The sequence below is a fragment of the Tripterygium wilfordii genome, unplaced genomic scaffold (assembly GCF_013401445.1).
Source record: "Tripterygium wilfordii isolate XIE 37 unplaced genomic scaffold, ASM1340144v1 ctg31, whole genome shotgun sequence".
Classification (NCBI taxonomy): domain Eukaryota; kingdom Viridiplantae; phylum Streptophyta; class Magnoliopsida; order Celastrales; family Celastraceae; genus Tripterygium; species Tripterygium wilfordii.
The window spans coordinates 1-24,542 of record NW_024056289.1 but is presented as its reverse complement, the minus strand read 5'-3'; the positions used below and the strand labels follow the sequence as shown (position 1 = coordinate 24,542).

Below are 24,542 nucleotides of genomic sequence, written 5' to 3'. Positions count from 1 at the left end.
TATAGATTTATTATGCATAATATAGTGTATTTGTATTTTATACGTACTATTTACTAGTTATTTTTATATACATATATATATTTGTCTTTACATGCTTGTATAAAACTTTTATACTCCCTTGTTTATGTTTTATTTTTATTTTTTTAGTATTTATAGTTTCTAGAGTTTTTGCATTAAAATATGTATTTAATAAGTATTATATTTTTATTTTATAATATGTATTGGACTTCACGGGCGGGCTTGGGCGTGTGCATACTTTTAAGGGTCGGGTACGGTCAAAATCATAGGTTTGAATCTCAGGCCGAGTTGGGGTTGGATAAGACTGAAACATGTAGAGTTAAGGCAAAAACCCAGCAGAGCACGTTTCATAATCACCTCTTCTTTTGGGGCACCATAATTTTCGTATTTATGTTTTGATCAATTTTTGTGAATTTAACAATTTTTTGTCCATCATAAAAATCAAATTCATCTCCAAGATTTTAGAATTACCATATCTTTTTGTCGATACAAAAAATCTGCACGACCTTAGATGTTAATAGCTGCGGTCCAGGCGGTGATATAGACGGTGAATCTTTAACCTACAAGAACAAGAACAGGCAGCCCTTCGTAGCCCGAGAACACTCCAATACTCAAGTCAGTGTCTATCTTAAGAATGAATCAAAGGATTCTTATATCACAATTCGTAGTGCCTACCTTAATCTGAGTTTCATCTTTCCTTTTATCGGTGTTTTGGGTATGTCTGTTCAAATTCTCATATCCCTGATAGTTAGGTATGTTGAGATGCGATGATTTGAATCTCAACATTGAGACTATTATGCTATAAGGATTCGTCTTCATCTGAAGCCTGGTTTGAATTCGAATTTGAATTCTCCCCAAGTTGACACTAGGAAATTTGTCAATGAAGTCTTCCCTCCTTAAATTGAATTAAGTACTTGTTTTCTCAAATCATGCATGGTTGTTGAAATTATATGACGGTTAAGATTGCAACGTAAAGATACAACATTAGGATAGGCCCAAAAGTTCAGCCCAGTTCATAGGTCCATAATTTCTAGTATGTATCTCAATGGATCAGTATGTACAGCTATGTCTGATCCTGTCGAGCTCTTTCTTGACCGTTGCCTCTGTGCTAAGCTAGGTTACTTTAGTCTATATATATATATATATATGACCCCGTTTGGCAAAGCACATTTATGTTTGTATCTAGCATAAATGCTTTGTGCATGCCAAATGAGCATTTTCGGGCACCATATAATCCAAGACAATTTTGAAGCAATATTATGCTACTTTTGGAATGTTTCTCTTTGGGACAATTTTGATAACATTTTTCATTTTCTCCTCATATTGTCCTAACTCCTCTATTGTTATCCCCCTAATACCATCAAATCAATATCGATATAATTAATTATATTTTAAAATAAATATAATTAATTAATTATGGTTATTTTATAAATGAATTAATCATCTTTATGTTATAAATTAATTAATAATCTTTATTTTATTTTAATTAATCATATTTGTTTTATAAATTTATTAATTATCTTAATTTTATTTTAATTGATTATATTTATTTTATAAATTAATTTTTTTACATTTATATGCATATGTTAGAAACTATAATGCATGATATCCTTGCACGTAATTTGTCATAAAATGATAACCAGCATAAATGTTACATGCAAAAGTTCAACCAAACACTACCAAGCATTCGTGCAACATATCTACTACTTAAATTGTTCAGTATTTATGCTACCACTATTTCTGCTAGCATATCTACTACTTTGAAAATAATTACCAAACTAGGTCATATATATGATGCACATCCCTCATTTCAATTTCAATGAAAAGTATTGAAAAGTAATCTCTACAAGATCTCTTACAACGTTTCCTTTCCTTTGTTGACTTGATTGGCTTCTTAGTTTGACGACTCCTCTTTACTGTATCTCACTTGTCATGTTGACTAGGCATGACATTTTTTTAATCATTGACATTTTTTTATATTAAATTTAATTTTTATTTAGGCAAAAAACAAAAAAGGCATTTGGCTATTATTATCTCGTTTTCATCCATAAAACTGAACAAATGACAAATAACTTGGCTGTACTGATCCCAATTCCCAACCTCCAATGACTTAGCTGGATTGGTCGTAATAATATATTCGAAGCCAGCTTTATGTGAGGCATATATGCTGAGCTGTATCCTAGTCATATACATGTCAACAGGCCACTCATTCGGCAATTTTATTGGGTTTGTCTCAAAAACTAAGGATTAGAGAAAATGATCAAGAAATGTACAAACACATTGTGTGTGAAGTGACCGGCATACACTTTAGATTTTTCAGCCACTCTATGTATTGGACACCTATCAACCGACCGAACTCTTGTTATTAAAATTAAAATACACAATTGCTCCTTCATCTATTCACTATATAATAGAAAGACCTTTATCGAAATTTAATCATATCAAATTATGGATATGATAATAGCCGAGAAAGAGTTGCATCTGTTTTTGGGTTTAATCATTTGCTTTACTTTTATGAGGTTTACAGTAATTGAAGCGATTCCTAAAGGCGCTCTCGTAACACATCTTCCTGGTTTTAAAGGCGACTTCCCATCAAAACACTATTCAGGGTAATTTTTCTTTTTCTTTTTCTTTTTTAAGGATATTTTTAATTTGTGGATAGTTTTTCTAATGTATATTTTTTTGTTTAATATTCCATCTTAATCCTATAAGAAGATTCTTATTATCTGGGCTTGATTCTTCATTTTTTGAATTAATATCAAGAGTTAATTTCTACATTTAGTTTTTACTCGTTGGGACAATAACCCATGGGCAGAGACAAAACTGGAAGTCTAGCAGTGGGCTTTTTTTTTTTTTTTTAAATTTTTTTGATGTTAGGTTTATAAGTAATCACATGATCCATTATTCTTTACTTTATGCTCTCTTGAAATATATGAGTTGGGACAACAGCACTTGATTAACTTTAATTCTTCTCGTAGTTCAAACTTTAATTCAAGATGAATATTTATTCATAATATTTTTTCAATGAGTTGTATATAGATCTAAAGAAAATTTTCAAGGCAAATCATATGCCAAAAAAAAAAAAAAAAAAGCTAATCAAGTGCTGTTGTTTTAATATTAGCTCATCCCAATTTAATTTCATGGCTCCGCCGTTGCCCATGGGAATGGATGATTTGGTGTTTTAAAGAAAAAAAATAATTTAACAATTAGACTTCTTCCCTTTTTAAGGTACATGAAAATAGACAATAAGAGGTATCTATTCTACTACTTCGTCACTTCTGAGAGAGAACCGAAGAATGATCCCCTTGTTTTATGGCTCAATGGAGGACCTGGATGTTCTACTTTTGATGGTTTTATCTATCAACATGGTATATATGCTTGCTTGCTTCCACTCTTATATATCAATTTTTTTTTATTTTTTTTAAAAAAAAAGAGTTATCTAATACAAAATATTTAAGTTCAATTTTCTGCGGGATTCAATATTCAATAAATGGTTTGGCTTAGTCTCAAATTGGAGAATATGTGCCAACACTCAGCAAAAAAAAGTTTGCTCTGTCGGATCGGTCGCTCGAGACCTCTAGCCTCTACTCATATATGATAAAGAAAGTGGGATCATTTATTATGAAGTAGTAAAGGATGATTATGATCTAGTTTATGGCCTAGTAGAAAGTAGAAAAAGATTGCAATCAATTTAAGTATGATTGAAAATGAATCTTGTTCTATCGTTGATTATAGATTTCTTTATGAAAAATATGAATCGCAATTTGAAGAGGTGGAAGAAGAAGGAGTCCTCGACTGGCAATGGAGAGACGAGGGTTTATTCAATCACATGGTTTGGGCTCCTATAATATGGCACTGTCAAGGTTTTCTATTTGCTTTGTATCGAAAGGCCCAATAAATTGATATTTCCCTATTGGGCCAGAAAAGGCAAAAATAAATCCACTCAAATATTTTATTTTTTTTATTGTTTCTATTTTGTATACAAATCAAGTTTCTATTGTTATAATCTCAATTTCATTTAGGTCCATTCAAATTTGAAACTGGAAAGCCACGTGGAAGTCTGCCAACATTGAATCTCAATCCATATAGTTGGTCCAAGGTCAAAAACATTTAAATTGATGTATCTTTATTCTTAATGTCATTTCAATTTGCATGATTGCATCCTTTTTCATACTTTTATAAGCCCTTATATTTACTTCTAAAGCATAAAATTGTGTTATTAGGTTTCAAACATTATTTATTTAGACTCTCCGGTTGGTGTTGGGTTCTCTTACTCTAAAGACAAAACAAATTACGCGACTGGAGATCATAAGATTGCTATTGATACACATACATTCTTGGTAATGGTAAGTATGTTTGAGATTTTTCAACATCATTTTGTTTTTTAATACACACACACACACATATATATATATATATATATATATTAACATCTCTATGTTCTTGGCAAGTTAGTGGTTTGAGCTATATCCAGAATTTGTGAATAATCCATTTTATATCGCTGGAGAATCGTATGCTGGTATTTATATACCAACTCTTGCTACAAAAATAATACAAGGTATTGTCTTATATGTGCTTAGTGCTTGCATGTTAACATTATTTTTCTATACTAATTAAAATTATTTTTCTTTAAGGAATCAAAGATGACGTTGAACGCAACATTAATTTCAAGGTATCCCAATATTTTTTCAAATAAATTCATGTGTGTATATATATATATATTCGAAAAAAAATGAAAAAAAACATTAACATTAAATAACCTTTATATAAGCAGGGCTATATGGTGGGAAATGGGGTGGCTGACCCTAGTTCACCATTTAATAACGATGATAAAATCCTTTTTCTGCATGGTATGGGACTTATTTCAGATGATCTTTTTGAGGTGGGTAAATGTAAAATATAATGTTTTAATTGATTTCACTAAACATTCTATCCAAAAAAATATATATATACAAAAGAATTGCTATCATAATCTAAACATTTTAATGCGTACTTTATTGCAGAATATTCAAATTACTTGTAATATGAAGGATAATAAAGACGAGTGTCACCATTACCTCAGTAAGGTTGACAAGGTAATTAAGAGAATTTCTGTGTGTGTATATACACGCGCACACACATACGTAGTTATGCAAATGCTTAACCTATAAATTACTGTAATCGGATAATTAATTGATGATTAATTTGTAGATAATTGATGGCATGAACCCGTATAATATCCTTGAACCCTGTTACCATCCACCAAAATCTAAACCTGATACAAAAGAAAATGGAGCTTCAACATCAATGTCTCTTCTGGTTCGGAACCGAACGGTTGGTCTTAACGATTTTACTGGCTTATGGACTAATAGTGAAGGTGTTGATGATTGCCTTGTAAGTTACAGATGCATAAATATTGTAATTAATATTTATATTATACTCCCCATCACCTGAACCAAGAAAAATAAAAAAATAAAAAAATAAAAATTATATTGATTCATTCTCACATGCTATGCACTATTTATTGTTTTCGGGGTTTTTTTTTTTTTTTTTTTTTCAGAATGACGAAGTTGCAACTACATGGCTAAATAATTTATTAGTGAGGAAAGCAATCCACGCAGAGCCGGTAAATGGTGTATAGAAGTGATAGGAATCTTAGGAAATGGGATCACAATCATCCCAATGACTAACATGTCACTCTCTAAATCAATCATCATATTTTGTGAGCCCCTACACTTACATCGATCAATGAACAAAATGAATTACTGGGATAACTAGAATCTCATTTAGTGAGATCCTTAACATTTTTTAAGGGTGTATGAAGTATATTATGTATAGAGATAGCATAAGTGATAGAGTCATCCCAGTAATCAATCATGTTCTTCGATTGATGTAAATCAGGTTTTGCGGGGCCTACACTTATATCAATTAATGATCAAGATTGATGACTGAGATCCCTAACATTTTTGTATAGATAGACATACAATAAAGGTTGTTTAATCTAATTAATTATGCAATCCATGATTACGTTTAAGGTTGATATGATTGGGCGGCGTTGGGTCACCGTTTCAGAAAACGTTCTTTATAATTATAAAAAAGATGCCGGAAGCATGATCCCGTACCATAAAAATCTAATAAAGGCAGGGTATCGCGCACTTATATTCTGGTAAATTTACAAATAATAATAATATATAATAATATATAATACGATAATTAGTTGTTAATTGTGTAAAGAAACAACAAGTTAATACAATTAGAAGTGATAGGGATCCTAGTAAATGAGATCTCAGTCATCCCAGTAATCAATTATGTCCCTTGATTGATGTGCATCAGGTTTTGTGGGCCCCTACACTTACATCAATTAATAGCCAAGATTGATTACTAGGATTATTGGGATCTCTAACATTTTTGTTTTACAAGTATATATGTATATACGGTGTTAATTAATTGTTTAATTTGCACAACTTCAGTGGAGACCATGATATGGTTGTTCCATTTACTGGGACACAAAGATGGATTAAATCACTTGGATATGACATCGTAGATGAATGGAGATCATGGATAGTGAATGAACAAGTTGCCGGGTAAATTATTAATTATATATACTGTTTAAATTATGGTATGTTATGTGTAAGTAATTTAATTATATACATATACATATACATTTTTATGTTTTGTTGTGCATGCAGAATTTTACAAGGATATGAACATGAACTGACATTTCTCACCATTAAGGTTAGTTGCTTAGCATGAGTATTTATCGATCGGTTCTCATGTTTCACTTAATTAGAGTTCTCAAAAAGAAACGAGGGTTAATTAATCAATCTAAAAGAAAAAGAAAAAAAATTGACGTGAATGATGAAGATTTTGATTTTGATTATTGACCAAAATTGTTGAATATTTGATAACTTATGTTCTTTGCCATCTTTCACAGGGTGCCGGGCACAGAGTCGCTTACAACAAGCCACAAGAGGCATTGCATTTCTATAGTCAGTGGTTGGACAGAGAGCCAATATGATCGGACATCACGAAAATTTCTCTGTAATCTACATTTTTTTAAAAAATAAAATTTAGAGAAATCTTTATTTATCCTCTACCCCTAAAGATGTACTTTTTTTTTTGGTTTTTTAATAAAAAATTGACAGGAAAAAACAAACAAACAAGTTTTATCATTTGCAAGGTTAAATAAATTTAAGGGCTTTTCATAACAGAGTAAACAAATTTAAAGCAAAGAAAATCTTATCTCCACACTCTTGCTTCCATCAATCCAAGATAACAAGATGAGGGTAGATTTCAAAAGGTGAGGAAAATCTGTTTCGAGATAAGGATTTGGGGTTTAGGTTAATCTAGTTCTAGATAACCCAAGGGTGCACAATCATCTATCGAGGAAGAAAAGATAAACCAGATGCTCCTTGAAGGTGATAGTTAACCCACGAGAGATTGAAATCAAGAGCATATCTAACAGTTGGAACTTGAAATTGAAGGTGATAGCTGACCCAAAATAGAGAAATAGATGAAATTCAAAACTCATAGCAGTAATCAAAGAAACCCTAACAAACCCCACAACAAATAACACAAATTCGCAACAAACCCAAGTACAACAAGAAGAAGAGCATTCTCCACTCTAGTGCTTTCATCAATCGAAGATAACGAGAGTGATGAGGGTAGATTTGAAAGTTGAGGAAAATCTAGTTTGAGATGAGGTAGAGAAGAAGAAGTGATGAGAGAGTAGTAGAGAGAGTCAATTTTGTTCTAATCTCAAACCTCAGGAGTAAAGACCCAATTTTTTTTTGTCCTTTAACTTAAACCGTTTGATCTGTATATGTTAATCCAACGGTTGAAAAATTGAACAGGTTATTAGCCGGTGCAATAGTGCACCGGCTCTCCCCCAAACCTGGAACCAAGTTTAGGCACCTTTCCAAAACACTAACCATAGTTGTCGTAGTTTTTTTATATTGAATTTATTTATTGTTTCAGACAAAAAAAAAAAAAAAGAAGAAAAAGACATATGCCAGATAATGCTGCCCTCATCCCAACTTCCAATGACTTAGCTGGATTATTAGTAATAATCTCCAAACCCAACCTTACATGACTTCTGATAAAAAAAAAAAAAAAAAAAAAAAAAAAAAACCTTACATGACTTGTCCTACATCATATGCAAGCACATCAAGAAAGAGGAGGCCACTTATTCGGCGAATTTATTGGATTTGTCATAAAAATGGGGATTAGACAAAATGATCAATAAATGTACAAAAACATTGTGTGTGGAGTGGTCAAAATACATTCTAAATTCTTCAGCCACCACTCTATGCTACATTCTAAATTTTCCAATATTTAAATTCGACATGGGTAAATATTATGCACTTTGACCAACTCTACAACACCCATTAACCGAACATGTTTTGTCTGCTTTTTTTGGGTTCTCACTTGTTTCCCTCGCCATTGAAAATATTAAAATATATAATCGCTTCTTTATATATTTTACTATGTATAGACAAATCCCTGACCAACTTGAATCATATCAAATTATGAATACGGTAACTGTAGCCAGGAAAGAGTTGCATCTGTTTTTGAGTTTAGTCATTTGCTTCACTTTTATTAGGTTTACATTCATCGAAGCTACTCCTGAAGGCGTTCGCGTATCACATCTGCCTGGTTTCGTAGGCACCTTCCCATGAGAACACTATTCAGGGTATTTTTTTTGAATCACTTTTAGTTGGTGGATAGTTTCGCTAATATATACTTTTCTATTTAATATTCCATCTTAATCCTATGAGAAAATAAGTATTTTTCTTATTGTTCTGAGCTTGATGCTTTCTTTTGCGAATTAATATCAATAGTTAACTTCTACAATTACTTTTATCCTTGGAACAATAATCCATGGGCAGAGGTGGAAATAGCACTAGCTATACTGGGTAGTAATTCGGTGTAGATTTTTTTTAGGGTTAATTGTATTTTTTATCACCGAAAGATAATGATCGTCACTTTTAACATTCAAAGATTTTTTTGTTACAATAATATTTTAGGGGGAAAATTTTTTTCATCTCATACCATAGGAGGTTCATTTTCAGCATCAATGGAGTACAAACTCCATCCTTCTCTATCTGTCTTTTCCTATGTAGAGTAGCGAAGAAAACAACAAACCCGCTTACCTATACAAATCCCCTTCTTCACCAACTCAACTATTGCTCTCTACACAACTGCACTTTGAATCTCCGATGATGGATCGTTTGACCCACGTTGACCAAGAACCACCGGAAGAAGACCTAACACTGTACCTGCATATCTCCTACAACTGCGGGCCAAGACTTTCAAGGACCTCCCTTTCCTCATCCTCTTCGTTCTCCAACAATCATCCTTTTTTTCCAAATCTAGATCTGCAAGGGTTTCCATTCCTCATATACTCAAAACCAGTATCTGCCTTTTCTAGATCCAGATCTTCCGCCTCCAACAATCATCCCTTTACCATTATTTGGGTTGTGAAAGAAGGTGAGAGAGACAGAAGGAGAGTGAGGAAGGAGAGACAAAATGGCTAAATTTCTTATTTAAAATAAGAAAAATAGTATATATTGCCACATAGATATATTTTGATTAATTATTGTTGATTTAATGCCACATATGCATTGATCCTATCCGGCATTGTAGCAATTTTGACCGAGTCCTAGAAAGTCTCATTTTGAAAAAATGGGTGATGACATTGTAATAAAAAAATCTTTCAGTGCTAAAAATGAACGATCTCTATCTTTCGATGATGAAAAATATAATTAACGCCTTTTTTTAATGTTAGGTTAAGTAATATGCCCATTGATCTTTATGCTCTCTAGGAAAATATGGGATGGGCCACATGAGTGTTCCTATCAATAATTCAAACTGGACTGGTCTTAGTTCATGAGTTGTGTTACTATATGTTTTTGTCTATTTTCCACTAACTTTTAATTTTATTATATTTTTAAAAATAAAGAAAGTCTAAAACCACGTGCAAGTATATGAATACTAATTCTTTTGGTTTGAGCTTAAAAAATTATGTGAGTGCCAATACTCATTTTTGACGTAGTCAAACTTTAATAGATGAATATTTATTCATAATATCATTTTAAAAAATTATGTTATTGTAAATAGATCTTCAAAAAATTTCTAGGGCCATTGACCCTATTCTCCCTAAAAGAAAACTAATAAAAGTGCCGTTGTTTTAATATTAGTCCACCCCAACTTAACTTTCTTGTTCCACCCTTGCCTATGAGAATGAATGATTTTATGTTTTTAAAGAAAATAATTTAATAATTAAACTTCTTCCCTTGTTAAGGTACGTAGAAATAGACCGCGAGAGATATCTGTTCTACTACTTCGTCGTTTCTGAGAGAGAACAAAAGAATGATCCTGTTGTTTTATGGCTCAATGGAGGACCCGGAGCTTCTAGTTTTGATGGATTTATCAATGAACATGGTATATTCTTGCATGCTTCTACTCTTATATATCAATGCATTTCTAATACAACAAAATTAAGTATGGAGTTCAACTTTTACGTTGGAATTCAATTCACGAAATTGTACAGTTTAGTATGGATTTAGGGGCTCCGTAATTCCCTAGAGTCTACAATTTATATCCAATGGTGAAGAAAAAGTCATACAAATTTTAAAAATAAAAAAATAAAAATGTGGTGTGATGTGGCACGTGTCTTGAACCATTGAATTTCAATTGTAGACTCTACAATTTGAAACTAATTGCGGAGCCCCCTAATCCGTTTAGTCTTTGATATATCCCAAAGCGGAATATGTGCCAACACTCTAAAAAAACAAAAAAGAAATTTTTTTCTCCCGGATTGGTCACACAAGAGCTTTGTCCCAAACTAGAGGAAAAAGAAAATGGGACGATTCTAATCTACTTCATGGCCTATTAAAAGTAGAAGGCACTCTTGTGGAATCCTTATGGACAAAAAAGTATTGCAGTCAATTTGATAATGATTTAATGACATTGCCTATTCAGCCCGAACCAAGAAATACCTTAGATATGATGCAAAATGGATCTTCTTCTATCGTTGATCAGAGATTTCTCTATGAAAAATACGAATAGAGTTTGGAGAAGTGGAAGGAGGAGGAGTCCTCAACTTGCAACTGAGACAGGAAAATTTATTCAATCGCATAGTTAGGGCTCTTGGTAGATGGTGCTATTGGGGGTTTTCTATTTGCTTTGATTGAAAGACCCAATGAATTGGAATTTTCCTATTGGGCGAGGGCCAGGGCCAGAAAAGGCAAAAATAAATCCACTTAAGTATTATTTTATATATATAAATCTAAATTTCTACTGTTGTAATTTTAATTTCATTTAGGTCCATTCAAATTTGAAATTGGAAAGCCACGTGGAAGCCTACCAACATTGCATCCCAATCCATATAGTTGGTCCAAGGTTAAAAACATTTAAATTGATGCATATTTATTCTTAATGTTATTTCAATTTGCATAATTGCACCTTTTTTTTTTCATTGTTATATTTACTTCTAAATATAAAATTTTCTTATTAGGTTTCAAATATTATTTATTTAGATTCTCCAGTTGGTGTTGGGTTCTCTTACTCTAAAGCCAAAACCAAACCCACGACTGGAGATCGTAAAACTGCTATTGATACACATACATTCTTGGTAAAGGTAATTAAGTATATATGTTTGAGATTTTTCAACATGACTTTGTTTTTAAAATATATATTAACATCTTTATGTTCTTGGCAAGTTAGTGGTTTAAACTATATCCAGAATTTGTGAAAAATCCATTTTATATTGCTGGAGAATCATATGCTGGTATTTATATACCAACTCTTGCTACTGAAATTATACAAGGTATTCTCATATATGGTGCTTACATGTTAACATTGTTTGTTCTATACTAATTAAAATTATTTCTCTTAAAGGAATAAAAAATGGCATTGAACCCAAAATTAATTTCGAGGTATGCCAATATTTTTCAAACAAATTCATATATATGTGTGTGCGCGCGCACCAAAAAGGAAAAATTTACCTTTCAATCATTTTTATATTAGCAGGGCTATATGGTGGGAAATGGGGTGGCCATCGTGAATTTAAGTTTTGTTACCGATGTTCAAGTCCATTTTCTGCGTGGTATGGGAGTTATCTCGGATGATCTTTTTAAGGTGGGTGAATGTAAAAAACAGGGTTTAATTGATTTCACTAAACATTCTACATAAAAAAAAACACAATAGAAAACATTTTAATGCCTGTTTTATTTCAGGATATTCAAGATAATTGTATAATAAATGATGACAAAGACAAGTGTCACTATTACCTCCGTAAGGTTGTCGAGGTATATAATTAAAACGATTAATTGTTGTTGTCACTTGATTTTGCATTTTAATTCGGGAATGCTTAACCTATAAATTAATTGGTGATTAATTTGTAGACAATTGATGGTTTGAACCAGTTTAACATCCTTGAACCCTGTTACCATCCACCAAAATCTAAACCCGATACAAAAGAAAATGGAACTTCGACATCAATGTCTCTTATGGCGAGGAACCAAACGGTTGGTCTTAACATCCTTGCTGGCTTATGGACTAATAGTAAAGGTGTTGATGATTGTCTTGTAAGTTACACTGCAAATTTCTTATATATTTTAATTTTTTGAAACATCGTTGAAAAGTATGTTTCTCGTTGGAATTAAATTTTGAATACGCATATGCCTAACCTAATCGATTGTCAACCGAACCATCTCTCATTGGTGTGTGCAAATTTCTTATATTGACAATTCATTCATTCTCACATGACACACGTATGTACTATCCATTATTTTTGGCCCTTTTTTGTTTTTTTTCAGAATGATGAAGTTGCAACTACATGGCTAAATAACGAATTAGTGAGGGAAGCAATCCACGCAAAATCGGTAAATGGTGTATGAAGCATATTATGTTTATATATATATATATATAATATAAAGAGATACAATAAGGTTCTTTAATCTAATCAATTGTGCAATTTATGGTTACGTTTAAGGTTGCTATGATCGGTCCTTGGGTCATTGTCTCAGAAAATGTTCTTAATAATCATGAAAAAGATGCCGGAAGCATGATTCCATACCATAGGGAGCTAACAATGGCAAAGTATCGCGCACTTCTGTACAGGTAAATAATAATAATATATGATGCGATATATATATGTATGTATGTATGTATGGTGTTAATTAATGGTTTAATTTACACAACTCCTCTCCAGTGGAGACCATGATATGGTAGTTCCATTTACTGGAACTCAAAGATGGATTAAATCACTTGAATATAAGATCGTTGATGAATGGAGGCCATGGATAGTGAATGAACAGATTGCCGGGTACGTAAATTATATATAATATTTAGATTATGGTATGTTATAAGTAATGTAATCATATACATATACATATACATATATTTTATGTGCTGTGCATGCAGATTTTTACAAGGATACGACCATGGACTCACATTTCTCACCGTTAAGGTTAGTCGCTTAGCATGATCAGTATTTATCGCTGCTCATTTTTGCACCAACTCTTGGTGTTAGGATTTAAAAAACAAACAAAAAAAAATCATGATTCACTTAATTAGTTAGAGTTCCCAAAAATAAATGAGGGTAAACCGATAGCAAAATACTATTTAAATTGACGTGAAAGATGAATATTTTAATTTGTATTATATAACAAATTGTTAAATATTTGATTAATTTGTGTTTTTTTACCATCTTTCTCAGGGTGCAGGGCATAGAGTCCCTTACCACAAACCACAAGAGGCATTGCATTTCTATAGCCATTGGTTGGACAAAAAGGCAATATGACCGAACATCACAAAAATTTTGGATTTCTCTCTAGTCTCTGTTTTTTTTTTTCAAAAAAGTTAAGTATATAGAAATCTCTATTTAGCCTCTATCGCTAAAGATGTATTTTTTTTAAAATTTCTGAAGAAAAAACAAACAAACAAGTTTTTATCATTTGCAAGATTACTAGCAACTACAAGAAACGTACTAAATTTACCAACAATGTAATAGTGTAATTGCAGCACCCAACACGACAGCTCATAGCCGAAGGGACCATTTTTAGAGCATCCATATCAACTCTCGTAAACACGTCATTTACTACATTTTAACGAAAGAAACCCAAAAAAACTAAAAAGACACACCACATCACATCAGCTCTTGTATTTTACAGGAAAATTTTAGAGTTGTTACAGTCATCATCCGCTACATCTAACGGATCACTATAACTTTGGTATTCTTATTTTATTAATAAAATATCAACTTTCTATTTCTTTAATCTTTTTATTATTTAGTTTTTTTTTTCCACTATCCTTTGTTCTCTCCCGTTTTCCTCTCTCCTTCTCTTCACCCTATTCGCTGCCTCAATTTTGGTCTTCCGGTTCCGATCGATCGGCCTCGTACGTATCGCATCTGATCAAGTACTTATTTTCCTTGTTCTGTGTCTGTCTCAACATCCCAAAAGAATCGATCAAAACTACATGTAATGGTCTTGAGACACCGGGACTGGTAGTCTTTGAGTCCTTTGGAGCATGTACAAGAGGCGAAAGCGAGGATCGCAACATTTGTAACGAAGATCTTCTACGAAATATAGATTCTGATGACCCATTGATCGCACTATCGCAGTCACCGAATGCTTGATAGTCTCCTTCGCATTTCATCTACTTCAGCAAGTTGACGCGGTGACGATGGGGATGGGGTTGATGAGGTGGTAAGGATGGGATTGATGAGGTGTCTTTGTTATAGTCAAGTGTGATTTTTGGTTTCGTTTTTTGACTTTATTTGTAATAGCCAAACACTCTTCATAATTAAAATTCATATTTTTTTTGATAGACGTAATTAAAAATCATTGATAATTAAGTATACTTACATTATTTTATCACATATTAGAAACACACATATTAAGTATATTTACATTATTTTATCACATATTAAATATGATGTTGTCAAAAAAATATATTTCCTTGTTTAAAATATACTCAATAAAAATTAAATAGAAAAGATATTAAAAATGATTGGAGAAATAAATATGTTAAGTTATAAAGGATTATTTAGAGGAATTGACGTAAAATATTGCTGAATTGTAATTTTATGAAACTATAAAAAGACACAATTTATTGTATTTTAGAGAATTCGTTAAAAGTGAATTAAATTGTATACTCCTAAAGAACCTATGGCTCCATCAAAAACGACAGCTCATAGGATCTGACCTTTAAAACGTGCTCGGCTGACGTGTCACATCCCTCGCATTAGCACGCGCCCCTTGTTCCACCACCCCCTAAAATTTGTGCTCGTCTCGAATGCTTGTAATCTACGCGCAGTTATGTGGCCAATCAAGACCACTCCCGCCAACTACTTAACCCACGTCCGCGTGAGCTTGACGCTTTACCCTTCTCCACGAAATACTCGCTTGTTAACCATACTTTGGCGGTACATGAAACTCCGTAAGGACTCTTCGATTGATGCCAATAAAAGTTCAATCTGACAATCCTTGATTTGACACGTGTGATGCTTCCCTGAACAGTAAATTGGAATACTGTAGTCAAAGTGCAAAAGGTCTTCTGCCTCCTGGTTCAGGGACCTTTTTCAAAACACTGCCCTTCCGTCGCTCCACGCTAAGAAAATTCTATTATTTCTCTTTTTCGCTCCTGTTGTCTGCAATCTTTGTTTGGGTCGATTTTTATTTTGCGCGATTTAGATTTTTATCAGCGAAGATGCATTCGAATCACTTGCTTCTCGAGGAGCCGATCAGGATGGCTTCGATCCTGGAACCGTCAAAGTCTGTGAGTATTAGCCTGTTCTGTTTGTCGACCGTTTCGGTATCGATCTGCTGTAGAAATTTCATGAAATTGTTACATTATTATCGAAACTTTTAAAGTAAATTGTTACAGTAATGTCGAAACTTTTACAGTATTGATTCGCTGTTATGTGATTGATGCGCAGAACTTTTTTCCTGCAATGACGAAGATTGTTGGTACTTTAGGTCCAAAATCTCGATCTGTTGAGGTTATTTCGGGCTGCCTAAAGGCTGGAATGTCAGGTGCAAGGCTTAACTTCAATGTCTTTTTCTCGAAAATTGTTGTAATAAAATTTGTTTCATTTGTTAAGAGTTTTAAATTGAACGTGGGCGCGTAGGGTTTGAAAGTTGTTGCGGCAAACAGTAGACGGATTAGGGTTTGTTGTGCAGCTATCAAGGTGGCTGGACGAATCTGATGAATTTGAATGTGTTCTTTTTGGTAGTGGCTCGGTTTGATTTTTCATGGGGTGACCCGGAGTACCACCAGGAGACTTTAGAGAACTTGAAAGCCGCTGTTAAGGACACCAAGAAGCTTTGTGCTGTAAGTTACTTAGGGTTCTATAGATGATTGTTGATACTGGAGAGTTTCTATTAATAGGTTTTGTTTGTTTGGTTGATAAGGGGACAGAGCAGAGGGAAAGAATATTTGATTTTTTTTTTATCTCAATTTTCTTTGCCATACACAGCTCGCATTTGTAATTTTGTATGCCAATGCCTCACTTATCTCAAAAATTAAGTTTTTTTATTTTATTGAGTACATGCTTCTTTTTGCGGGCATAACTGGTGTGAAACACTTGATAGTTCTTTGCCCTCTTATTGTTCGTTCCATACCACTCCAGTTGCTCTTGATAAATGTAGAATAAGGGCTACAAAGTGCTTTACTACTTGGTATTTCAGGTTATGCTGGACACTGTAGGGCCCGAGTTGCAGGTTGTCAACAAGAGTGAAAGCTCCATTTCACTTCTGGCTGATGGGTTTGTTGTTCTGACACCAAACAAAGAACAGGAAGCTTCTTCAGAAGTTTTACCCATCAACTTTGATGGACTATCGAAGGTTCTCCACTCTATTTTGAAGCTTACGCCTTACGGTCAATAAGTTTTCTTATGTTTGATTCTATTAGACATTAGGGGATTTTAAATAGCATTACACTACCAATTGAAATTCCTAGTGAGAAGGGTGCCATTATGAATCGGTTCTGGATGTGTGTAATTGAAATTAGCATCAATGTGTCTTTCTAGGGAAGGAATGTCTAACAACTGGATTTACTCCCGTATCATATTGGCATAGTTATATACTTCTAGTTTGTAAGGTTTCTGTAACTTGTAGAGAAACTAATTAAGAACAGCTGGCATTGGCAATTTTATATTTGTGTCTTCTATTGATCATTGTGTGCGTCCAATTTTCTTTTTTTCTTGGTGCTTGTCATGAAATTGTAAATTTTCACATGGTTTTGCAGGCGGTCAAGCCAGGAGATACCATTTTTATGGGTCAATATCTGTTCACTGGTAGTGAAACGACTTCTGTGTGGCTGGAGGTAGGATGAGGACTAGCCAGAGGCTATAGTCATAAAATTGGTTTTTTTCCTATAATTTTTGAAGTGGTTCTTGTCAAATCATGGATGAACTTAAATTAAATCCATATAGATAAGCAAATCAAGTAAAGAAGCCTGAACAAGAACAGTGAAACTAACAAGGCGAGAAATAAGGTAGAAATGTACAGAGATGACAAGGCAATGGCAACACTTGGCCCCTAACAAGGCAACTAGACGAAAATTTTCAGAAATTGGTATAAAGATTCTTCCCGGAAGTTAAAACAACCCTTTCCACCTGGGAAGACTTGAAGATGGTTAATGCCACCAAGGATGAGCATGAGACTGTCACCCATTAGAAAATCTCTTACTTTTTCACTTTTTGGGATTGATAATGTTTTCTTCCATTTATAGAAAAATAATGCTGACAGGTTTGGTAACATTAAACAGCGGAGGTGTTTGATAATCAGGGGGTCGTTTAATTATGGGTTACATCCTATGTATCGAAAAAAAATCTTTATAAGAAAGGGAGAAATGGCCTGCCTTTGGTTGGTGGTTTTCTAATCTTAGATCATCCCGCTTGGTTCTGTTGAAAACCTATTTGTTGGCTCAAGAATAATGGAGTCTGAGGACATAGTTTCCAAGTTGAGATTTGCTGCATCATTTATAATGGCATTTTATGTTGTGAGCATGCTATCTAAGCAAATTGTTTACATGCATGACCTGGAATCTCTTTTTTCTTTGGAGTTGATCAGGTTTCTGAGGTTAAAGGGGATGATGTGGTTTGTGTGATAAAGAACTCTGCAACACTAGCAGGGTCATTGTTCACCTTGCATGTATCTCAAATTCATATTGATCTTCCTACCCTTACTGATAAAGATAAGGAGGTAGTCCTGCTGTCCCTTTATACACCTTAATGTTTGACTGCTTGCCTTTACTTCTTAATTTTTATTAGTTTGCTTTCGTGATGTTTTTGTGCTACTTGCAGGTCATAAGTACTTGGGGAGTTCAAAAACAAAATTGACTTCCTCTCGTTGTCATATACACGGCATGCTGAAGATGTTCGCCAGGTAATCTTCGTGATAAAATTTCCTTATACAATGCATCTTTCTTGAGCTTATAATCTTCCTGTTTTATGCGTTTATTTTATAATTGATGCCAGTTATATTCTTCTCCAAAATTTAATGCAGATTCGTGCATTGCTTTCTAAGCTTGGTGACCTCAGCCAGACACAAGTTTTTGCAAAGATTGAGAATATAGAGGTATGTTAAATATATTAATCCATTTTCAAAGCCACATGGTTTGTTAAACATATTTAGTTAAACATTTTTTAATATTTATTTGTACCTTGTTTCTGTCTTTTTAAGGGATTGACCCATTTTGATGAGATATTACAAGAGGCAGATGGCATTATCCTTTCTCGAGGGAATTTGGGCATAGATCTTCCACCTGAAAAAGGTAAGGTTACTTTGTTTGAACCAAGCAGGCATGTGGCTTTAATTCATTGTAGTTTGAAATTGGTTGGTTGAACGTTGAAGAAGATATATAGATCCACGTCCACTTACTTTTATGTCCCACCTGCATAGCCTTTTTGGCCACCCACTTCTTTCCCATCTCCTCCCCAACTCACCTTTTGGAAAAGAAAGAAAAGAAGGCAACAAAACATTGTGATATGTCCTAATGTTTCTATTTCATCAATTGGGTATATGCATATAATTTCCCATTCATGGAGATAGGGATACATGTACGTTTTCCTGTATTTACCTCATCTATGAGCTTCTCTGGCGCTATACACTGTAGAAGTTACGTGAAGTAGCACTAGTTTCCAATTACAGATTCAAGCTGCAAGGCTGTAAACTTGGGTTCAATATCATGTCATAAAATGTTATTGCTTATTGAATAAATGAATCCTAATTAATTTCCATTTATATAGAGAATAGTTGAATTGATTGATGGATGTAATCCTTGGGGAGGAAGTTATATATTTCTTTATATTATAAAGCTGAAGAAATTTATGAACTGTCATCTTAAATTATGGTAAGATTATTTCATTATTTTCTAGAGACTTTAGACTGTTCAATATTAAATTATTTTCATTGCAAAACTTAAAACATGTTTGTACATTGATAGAAAATGTTTTCTGCATATTTCTTCGAATCTCATTTTGTCTCTGCAAAGTTGTATTGCCGTGGAAGGCTGTGGATAGAGCCAGCTGCTAATCCATCCTGTGTATGATGCAGGTGTTCTTATTTCAAAAAGCTGCCCTTTACAAATGTAATATGGCTGGAAAGCCTGCTGTGGTTACTCGTGTTGTGGACAGCATGACTGACAACTTAAGGCCAACTCGTGCAGAAGCGACCGATGTTGCTAATGCTGTTTTGGATGGTGTGTCTCTATTCATATCTTTAATATTGTTGCTTGGGGACGTTTCTTTCTTTTTGCGTGCGCACGTGTGTGCTTGGTTTTGGTCCTTTTAACATTTTTTATTGCGTATTTATCTTGTTTTCGTTTGTCTTTATGAGGTCAATGGGTCATGCATGCGTAGCCAAGATCTTACATGGTCTCTCGTTATTTGTTGTGTGCAGGAAGTGATGCAATTCTTCTTGGGGCTGAGACTCTACGTGGATTGTACCCTGTTGAAACCATTTCTACAGTTGGAAAAATTTGTGCTGAGGTAAGCCTTTATTTTAAGATCAATGCACCTGATGAATAAGCAACTGCATATTTGACTTAAGCGTGCTACATGAAAAACCTTGAATTTGTTGTGCCTCGTGATAGATAGATAGCTCAACCTAAACTCTGCAAGGTTTCTGTGACCTTGTGGTTTTGGAAGTGAAAATGTACTCAGAGTGCCTAGGTTCTCAATGATTACGCAACTTTTCTGTTTGACACAAACTTTGACTTGACTGACTGTTGACCTTTTGATTGAAATTTTGTCATTACAAATTTATTTAAATTGGAAATATCATATAAATTTGATCATGCTTCTATTGGAGTTTGTTCAAGCCTTCAAGGTACTTGATTGGGATTCTTTTATTCTGCCAGAATATTGGGCTAGGTGAAAATTATTTTCCAATTATTTGTTTTGCTAGAAGCAAGTAGTTTTTGAGGATGTGCATGCAAGATTATTTGAATTCATCTAGTAAATATATGGATTTAATCTATTTATTCTCATATATGATTATTTTTAGTAAGGTCAGGCATGTTAAGTGCAAGATTTCTCTCATTTTATTACCCGCATGAACCATGTAGGCAGAGAAGGTTTTCAATCAGGACTTGTATTTCAAGAAGACTGTCAAATATGTTGGAGAGCCAATGACCCACTTGGAATCTATTGCTTCATCCGCGGTACCTATTTTGGTGTTTTAATTTTTATATATCTGCAACATTATTTTTTTTCACTCTAGTTTTGCTTTGGGACTGGTCTAATTTTAAAAAAGAAGCCCTTTTTTAAAGGAAATTTGATATAGTCTGATATCTTTTTCTTTCTAGGTACGAGCGGCCATTAAGGTGAAGGCATCTGTCATTATATGCTTCACTTCGTCTGGAAGGGCTGCAAGGTATGTGTATTTTTGATGTGTTCCCTTAGCCGGGTGTGCTTGGGGATTTGTGGGCCTTATTCTTTAGATGATTTTTATTCTCTCAGGTATCTTTTTCATTTTGTCATGTTTCTCAATGCTCTTCTAATATTCTTTTACATTCAGGTTGATTGCAAAGTATAGGCCAACAATGCAGTTCTATCAGTTGTCATTCCCCGCCTCAAGACGAATCAACTAAAGTGGAGCTTTAGTGGCGCGTTTGAGGTACATTTCGTTAATCTGAACAGTGTACATTCACACATTGGATCACATTTTATTTGGAAAATGACCAGAGTTTGGCATCTGTTACTGCAAATACCCATTTTCAGAGGACTGAGGAATTTGAATTTTAGAGCCTGCAGCATTTATTTATATGAAAAAAAATCCCACAACAATGATGGAAGCCAAGATTAGAAAGCTTGAGAATCGTACATGGGCACAGGCCCAATACAAACTTTTTGGGATTTGCTTGAGAGAGCTCTCATTTTGTTTATTGATAATTGCTAGAAACCCTAAATTACATCAACTAATAAATATATATAGAGGCTGAACTAGTAGCGTTGTTTGACTCAATCTCCTAAATAACCTGAAATACCTAATTGACAACGATTCAGATACCAAATATAAATATTGCAATCCTTACCATTAAGGAAAATGTATTATAATTAAATAACAAAACAAACCTGGAAAGTCTACTGATATGTGGGCAAGGTCTTCATCATTATATTGAAATTTTGGCTTGTATTTTCTCTCGTCGTAAAGGGGCAGTAAGGCAAAAACTTTGTAATTGTTAGTGAATCGTTCTTGTCGGTAAATTTCCTCATCCTATCCTCTCCCAAATAATTTTCAAATAAGATTGAGCTGTATATACTTAGTCCTAGAGATTCTACAAACCCTAGAACTGGTTATGATCTTATTTCCGAATATCTATGTTATTGAATTTGAAAAGAAGGCTATTGTTTTTCACTTCCGAAGGACGAACCTCTTTCTTCTTTGGTAAACTGTATTGAAGTCGGGATTTCTGGGCAATTTTGATTTTAACCACATTATAATTTCATTATTACCGTCTCTTATTTTTATCAGTTTTAATTTTACCTTTAGAAAGGGTATTTTTCTCCTTTTTTTTTTTTTTTTTGCCTTTTCCCTTTCTCCTTGAAACTAAATTAGAATTTGTTTCTGCTGCTTTTTGCACCATTCCTTGATATTAAAATAGATGGAACTAATTATGTTTCAATGTTCAGGCAAGGCAATCCCTCATCGTAAGAGGTCTTTTCCCCATGCTTGCTGATCCACGGCATGCTGTAAGTTTTATAATTCATTCTTCATGAATTGTCAATGCTGTATTTGGAGGATGAAAACATATACACTTCTGGTTGCCTTCCTTGACGATGAAATACAAGCATTGATTACACCCCTTTCTGTCAACTGTGGTTAGTTTCCTTAGGGTTTGCTTGTTTGTTTGTTAACAACTGGCTCGGGGGGCTGGGCTACTCATGATTACTTGGCAGCATAATTACTGTTAAACGAGAAACAAGCCATGAATTAAGCTAGATGGTTGTTTGCATATTTTAGTCAATTAATAGCAGCTTAGAGTAATTGTGATAAATTGGCTGGGTTGTCAACCACCAAAATAGTTTTAGGTTTGACAAGTGCAAAACAATACCTGGCCTTTGTAGGTTCAGCCACCTCTTTAGCACTATGAATTATTATCTTTTAGGTATCCTTTGTATAGATGCTATTTTAAGTTCTATATTCTTACTTGCCAATTGTATCCCCATGATCAGTTCCTACTTGAATGCCATATCTGGTTCTGGGCTTGGTTCTTAATGTTGAACAGACATGTAGTCATACTAGTCTGGAATTTGATGTAACCCTCGCGGCTGGGGCTATACCCAGGCGCACTGTTGAACAGACATGTAGTCATATCTTTTCTTGATTGTTCAATCGGGATGAGTGAGGGTGGGACAGGGTGATGAGGAGCTTATCACCTAACCTGTCAACCTGATGTCCTCAAGTAATCCTAGGCTGATGCTCATCAGGCATAATGTGACATTGATTAGGTAGATTGTTTTCCTAAATTACTGTTTGTTTGTTAATTTGGAAGTTGAAACTTATTTCTGGAATTTTGCATTTTACTCTACTTTGCAGGCGGAATCCACGAGTGCAACAAATGAGTCAGTTTTAAAGGTCGCACTTGATCACGGAAAGGCCTCTGGAGTTATAAAGTCGCATGACCGAGTTGTCGTTTGCCAGAAAGTTGGAGATACATCTGTGGTTAAGATTATTGAGCTTGAAGATTGAAATATCTTAGCCAGCCAAATTTCTTGTGGTGTGTTCTCCCTCAATTTGTTGCAATATCAGGACCATGACTTCCATTTCTAGTTAAATTGAAATCTGGCAAATAATCCCATGATCGTATTTTATTTCACCAATAGGAACGGTATTCCAATTGATGAATTATGAAGATGACAATGTTCCAGTCTCAAAGTTTGAAGCTTACACATTGAAAGGGGATCAAAACAAATTCTGTTGTGAATACAAGTTAAGAATCATTAGAAAACAGATTAGGAGGAATTGTTGTTGCTCTGCATTGCGGGTATCACTCTATTGATTGGGTTCCTCACCTCTACTTGAAAGTTGAAATCCCCATCTAACAAGAATTAAAATTGCGAATGAGAAATTAACAAACTGGACCATCCCATATTCCCCCAACAACTATTTTCGCTGCTGATGGAATTGTACATCAAGTTTCTTTATTGGAAATAACATACAGCACTATCAAAATTTAAAATAACAAAGAGAACAAGATCTGAAACTTAATATGATAGTCTATCCAGTGACTGAAGATGGGTCACTTCTCTTGTTGGGGAATGTTGTTGAGGATGGTGATGCTGAATTTCAAGTAACTCGATCTCCTTCTCGCGTACAAGAAGCATCATTCTCTCATTCTCAAGCCGCCTTCGTTCGTTCTCCAGCTTTGCTCTCTCCATTTCCCTCTCTTTCTTGCTGCTAAATTTCAACCACTTCAGTCTTTGCTTCTCAATCTCAAAGGCGTGAAATTGATGGTTCACTTGCTGCTCCTCCAAATGCAGAAGCCTCAACTTGAGCCATTGTGACTTCTCCCATGGTGTCTTCCCTGGATCTTGCATCACACTCATAACTTCACCATTCAATTGTTGAATGGAAGCAGAGGTCTCTTCCTTTCTTGGCATCTTAAGCGGCCTCCTGACATCATGCTCATCATCTTCTTCATGTCCATGCCCATTTTGGGCCCTTGCATTGCCTTCTTCTGTCTCCTCTTCATCATCCTCGTCATCATCTTCATCCTCATCGCTCTCATCCTCCTCCTCATCATCTCCCTCTTCACCCGTCACCCTTTTCCCCATATTTGATACTTCTGTTCCAGCTCTGCCAGAATTTGCCAGAATTTGGACATTATCAGTTGAATGCAGACAACGCTGCTGCTGTACCTGCTGATGTTGAGCATGTGATGTCTCCACCGCCCCCTCTGGTGACTGATTAGTACCAGGAGCAGCACCAGCTGAGTTATGCCCACAACTACTATGATAAGCACACATTTCTCTAAAAAACAAGTGCTTAGAATTCAGCAATTTCCTAACTTCCTCCTTCATTTTTGGG

General features: G+C 34.2%; 2 protein-coding genes and 2 pseudogenes across 2 annotated transcripts; 3 read left to right on the top strand and 1 right to left on the bottom strand.

The window, feature by feature from the left end:
- The first annotated feature begins 1,190 nt into the window (after nucleotides 1–1,190).
- Nucleotides 1,191–7,015, top strand: LOC119994930 (serine carboxypeptidase-like 20). Its single transcript, XM_038841274.1, has 15 exons — nucleotides 1,191–1,216; nucleotides 2,538–2,627; nucleotides 3,247–3,386; nucleotides 4,041–4,117; nucleotides 4,242–4,364; nucleotides 4,474–4,576; nucleotides 4,653–4,690; nucleotides 4,793–4,900; nucleotides 5,022–5,093; nucleotides 5,209–5,391; nucleotides 5,558–5,623; nucleotides 6,033–6,163; nucleotides 6,468–6,581; nucleotides 6,687–6,732; nucleotides 6,932–7,015. Exons 1-15 carry the CDS (start codon nucleotides 1,191–1,193, stop codon nucleotides 7,013–7,015), a joined length of 1,401 nt encoding a protein of 466 aa, XP_038697202.1.
- A 1,468-nt stretch (nucleotides 7,016–8,483) lies between these two features.
- LOC119994929 lies at nucleotides 8,484–13,804 on the top strand (annotated as a pseudogene).
- Nucleotides 13,805–15,566: 1,762 nt separating this feature from the next.
- LOC119994935 lies at nucleotides 15,567–23,289 on the top strand (annotated as a pseudogene).
- Nucleotides 23,290–23,719: 430 nt separating this feature from the next.
- Nucleotides 23,720–24,481, bottom strand: LOC119994943. Its single transcript, XM_038841283.1, has 2 exons — nucleotides 24,271–24,481; nucleotides 23,720–24,201 (listed from the first exon to the last, which is right to left on the bottom strand). The coding sequence occupies exons 1-2, from the start codon at nucleotides 24,479–24,481 to the stop codon at nucleotides 23,720–23,722; spliced, it is 693 nt and encodes a 230-aa protein (XP_038697211.1).
- Nucleotides 24,482–24,542: the final 61 nt, after the last annotated feature.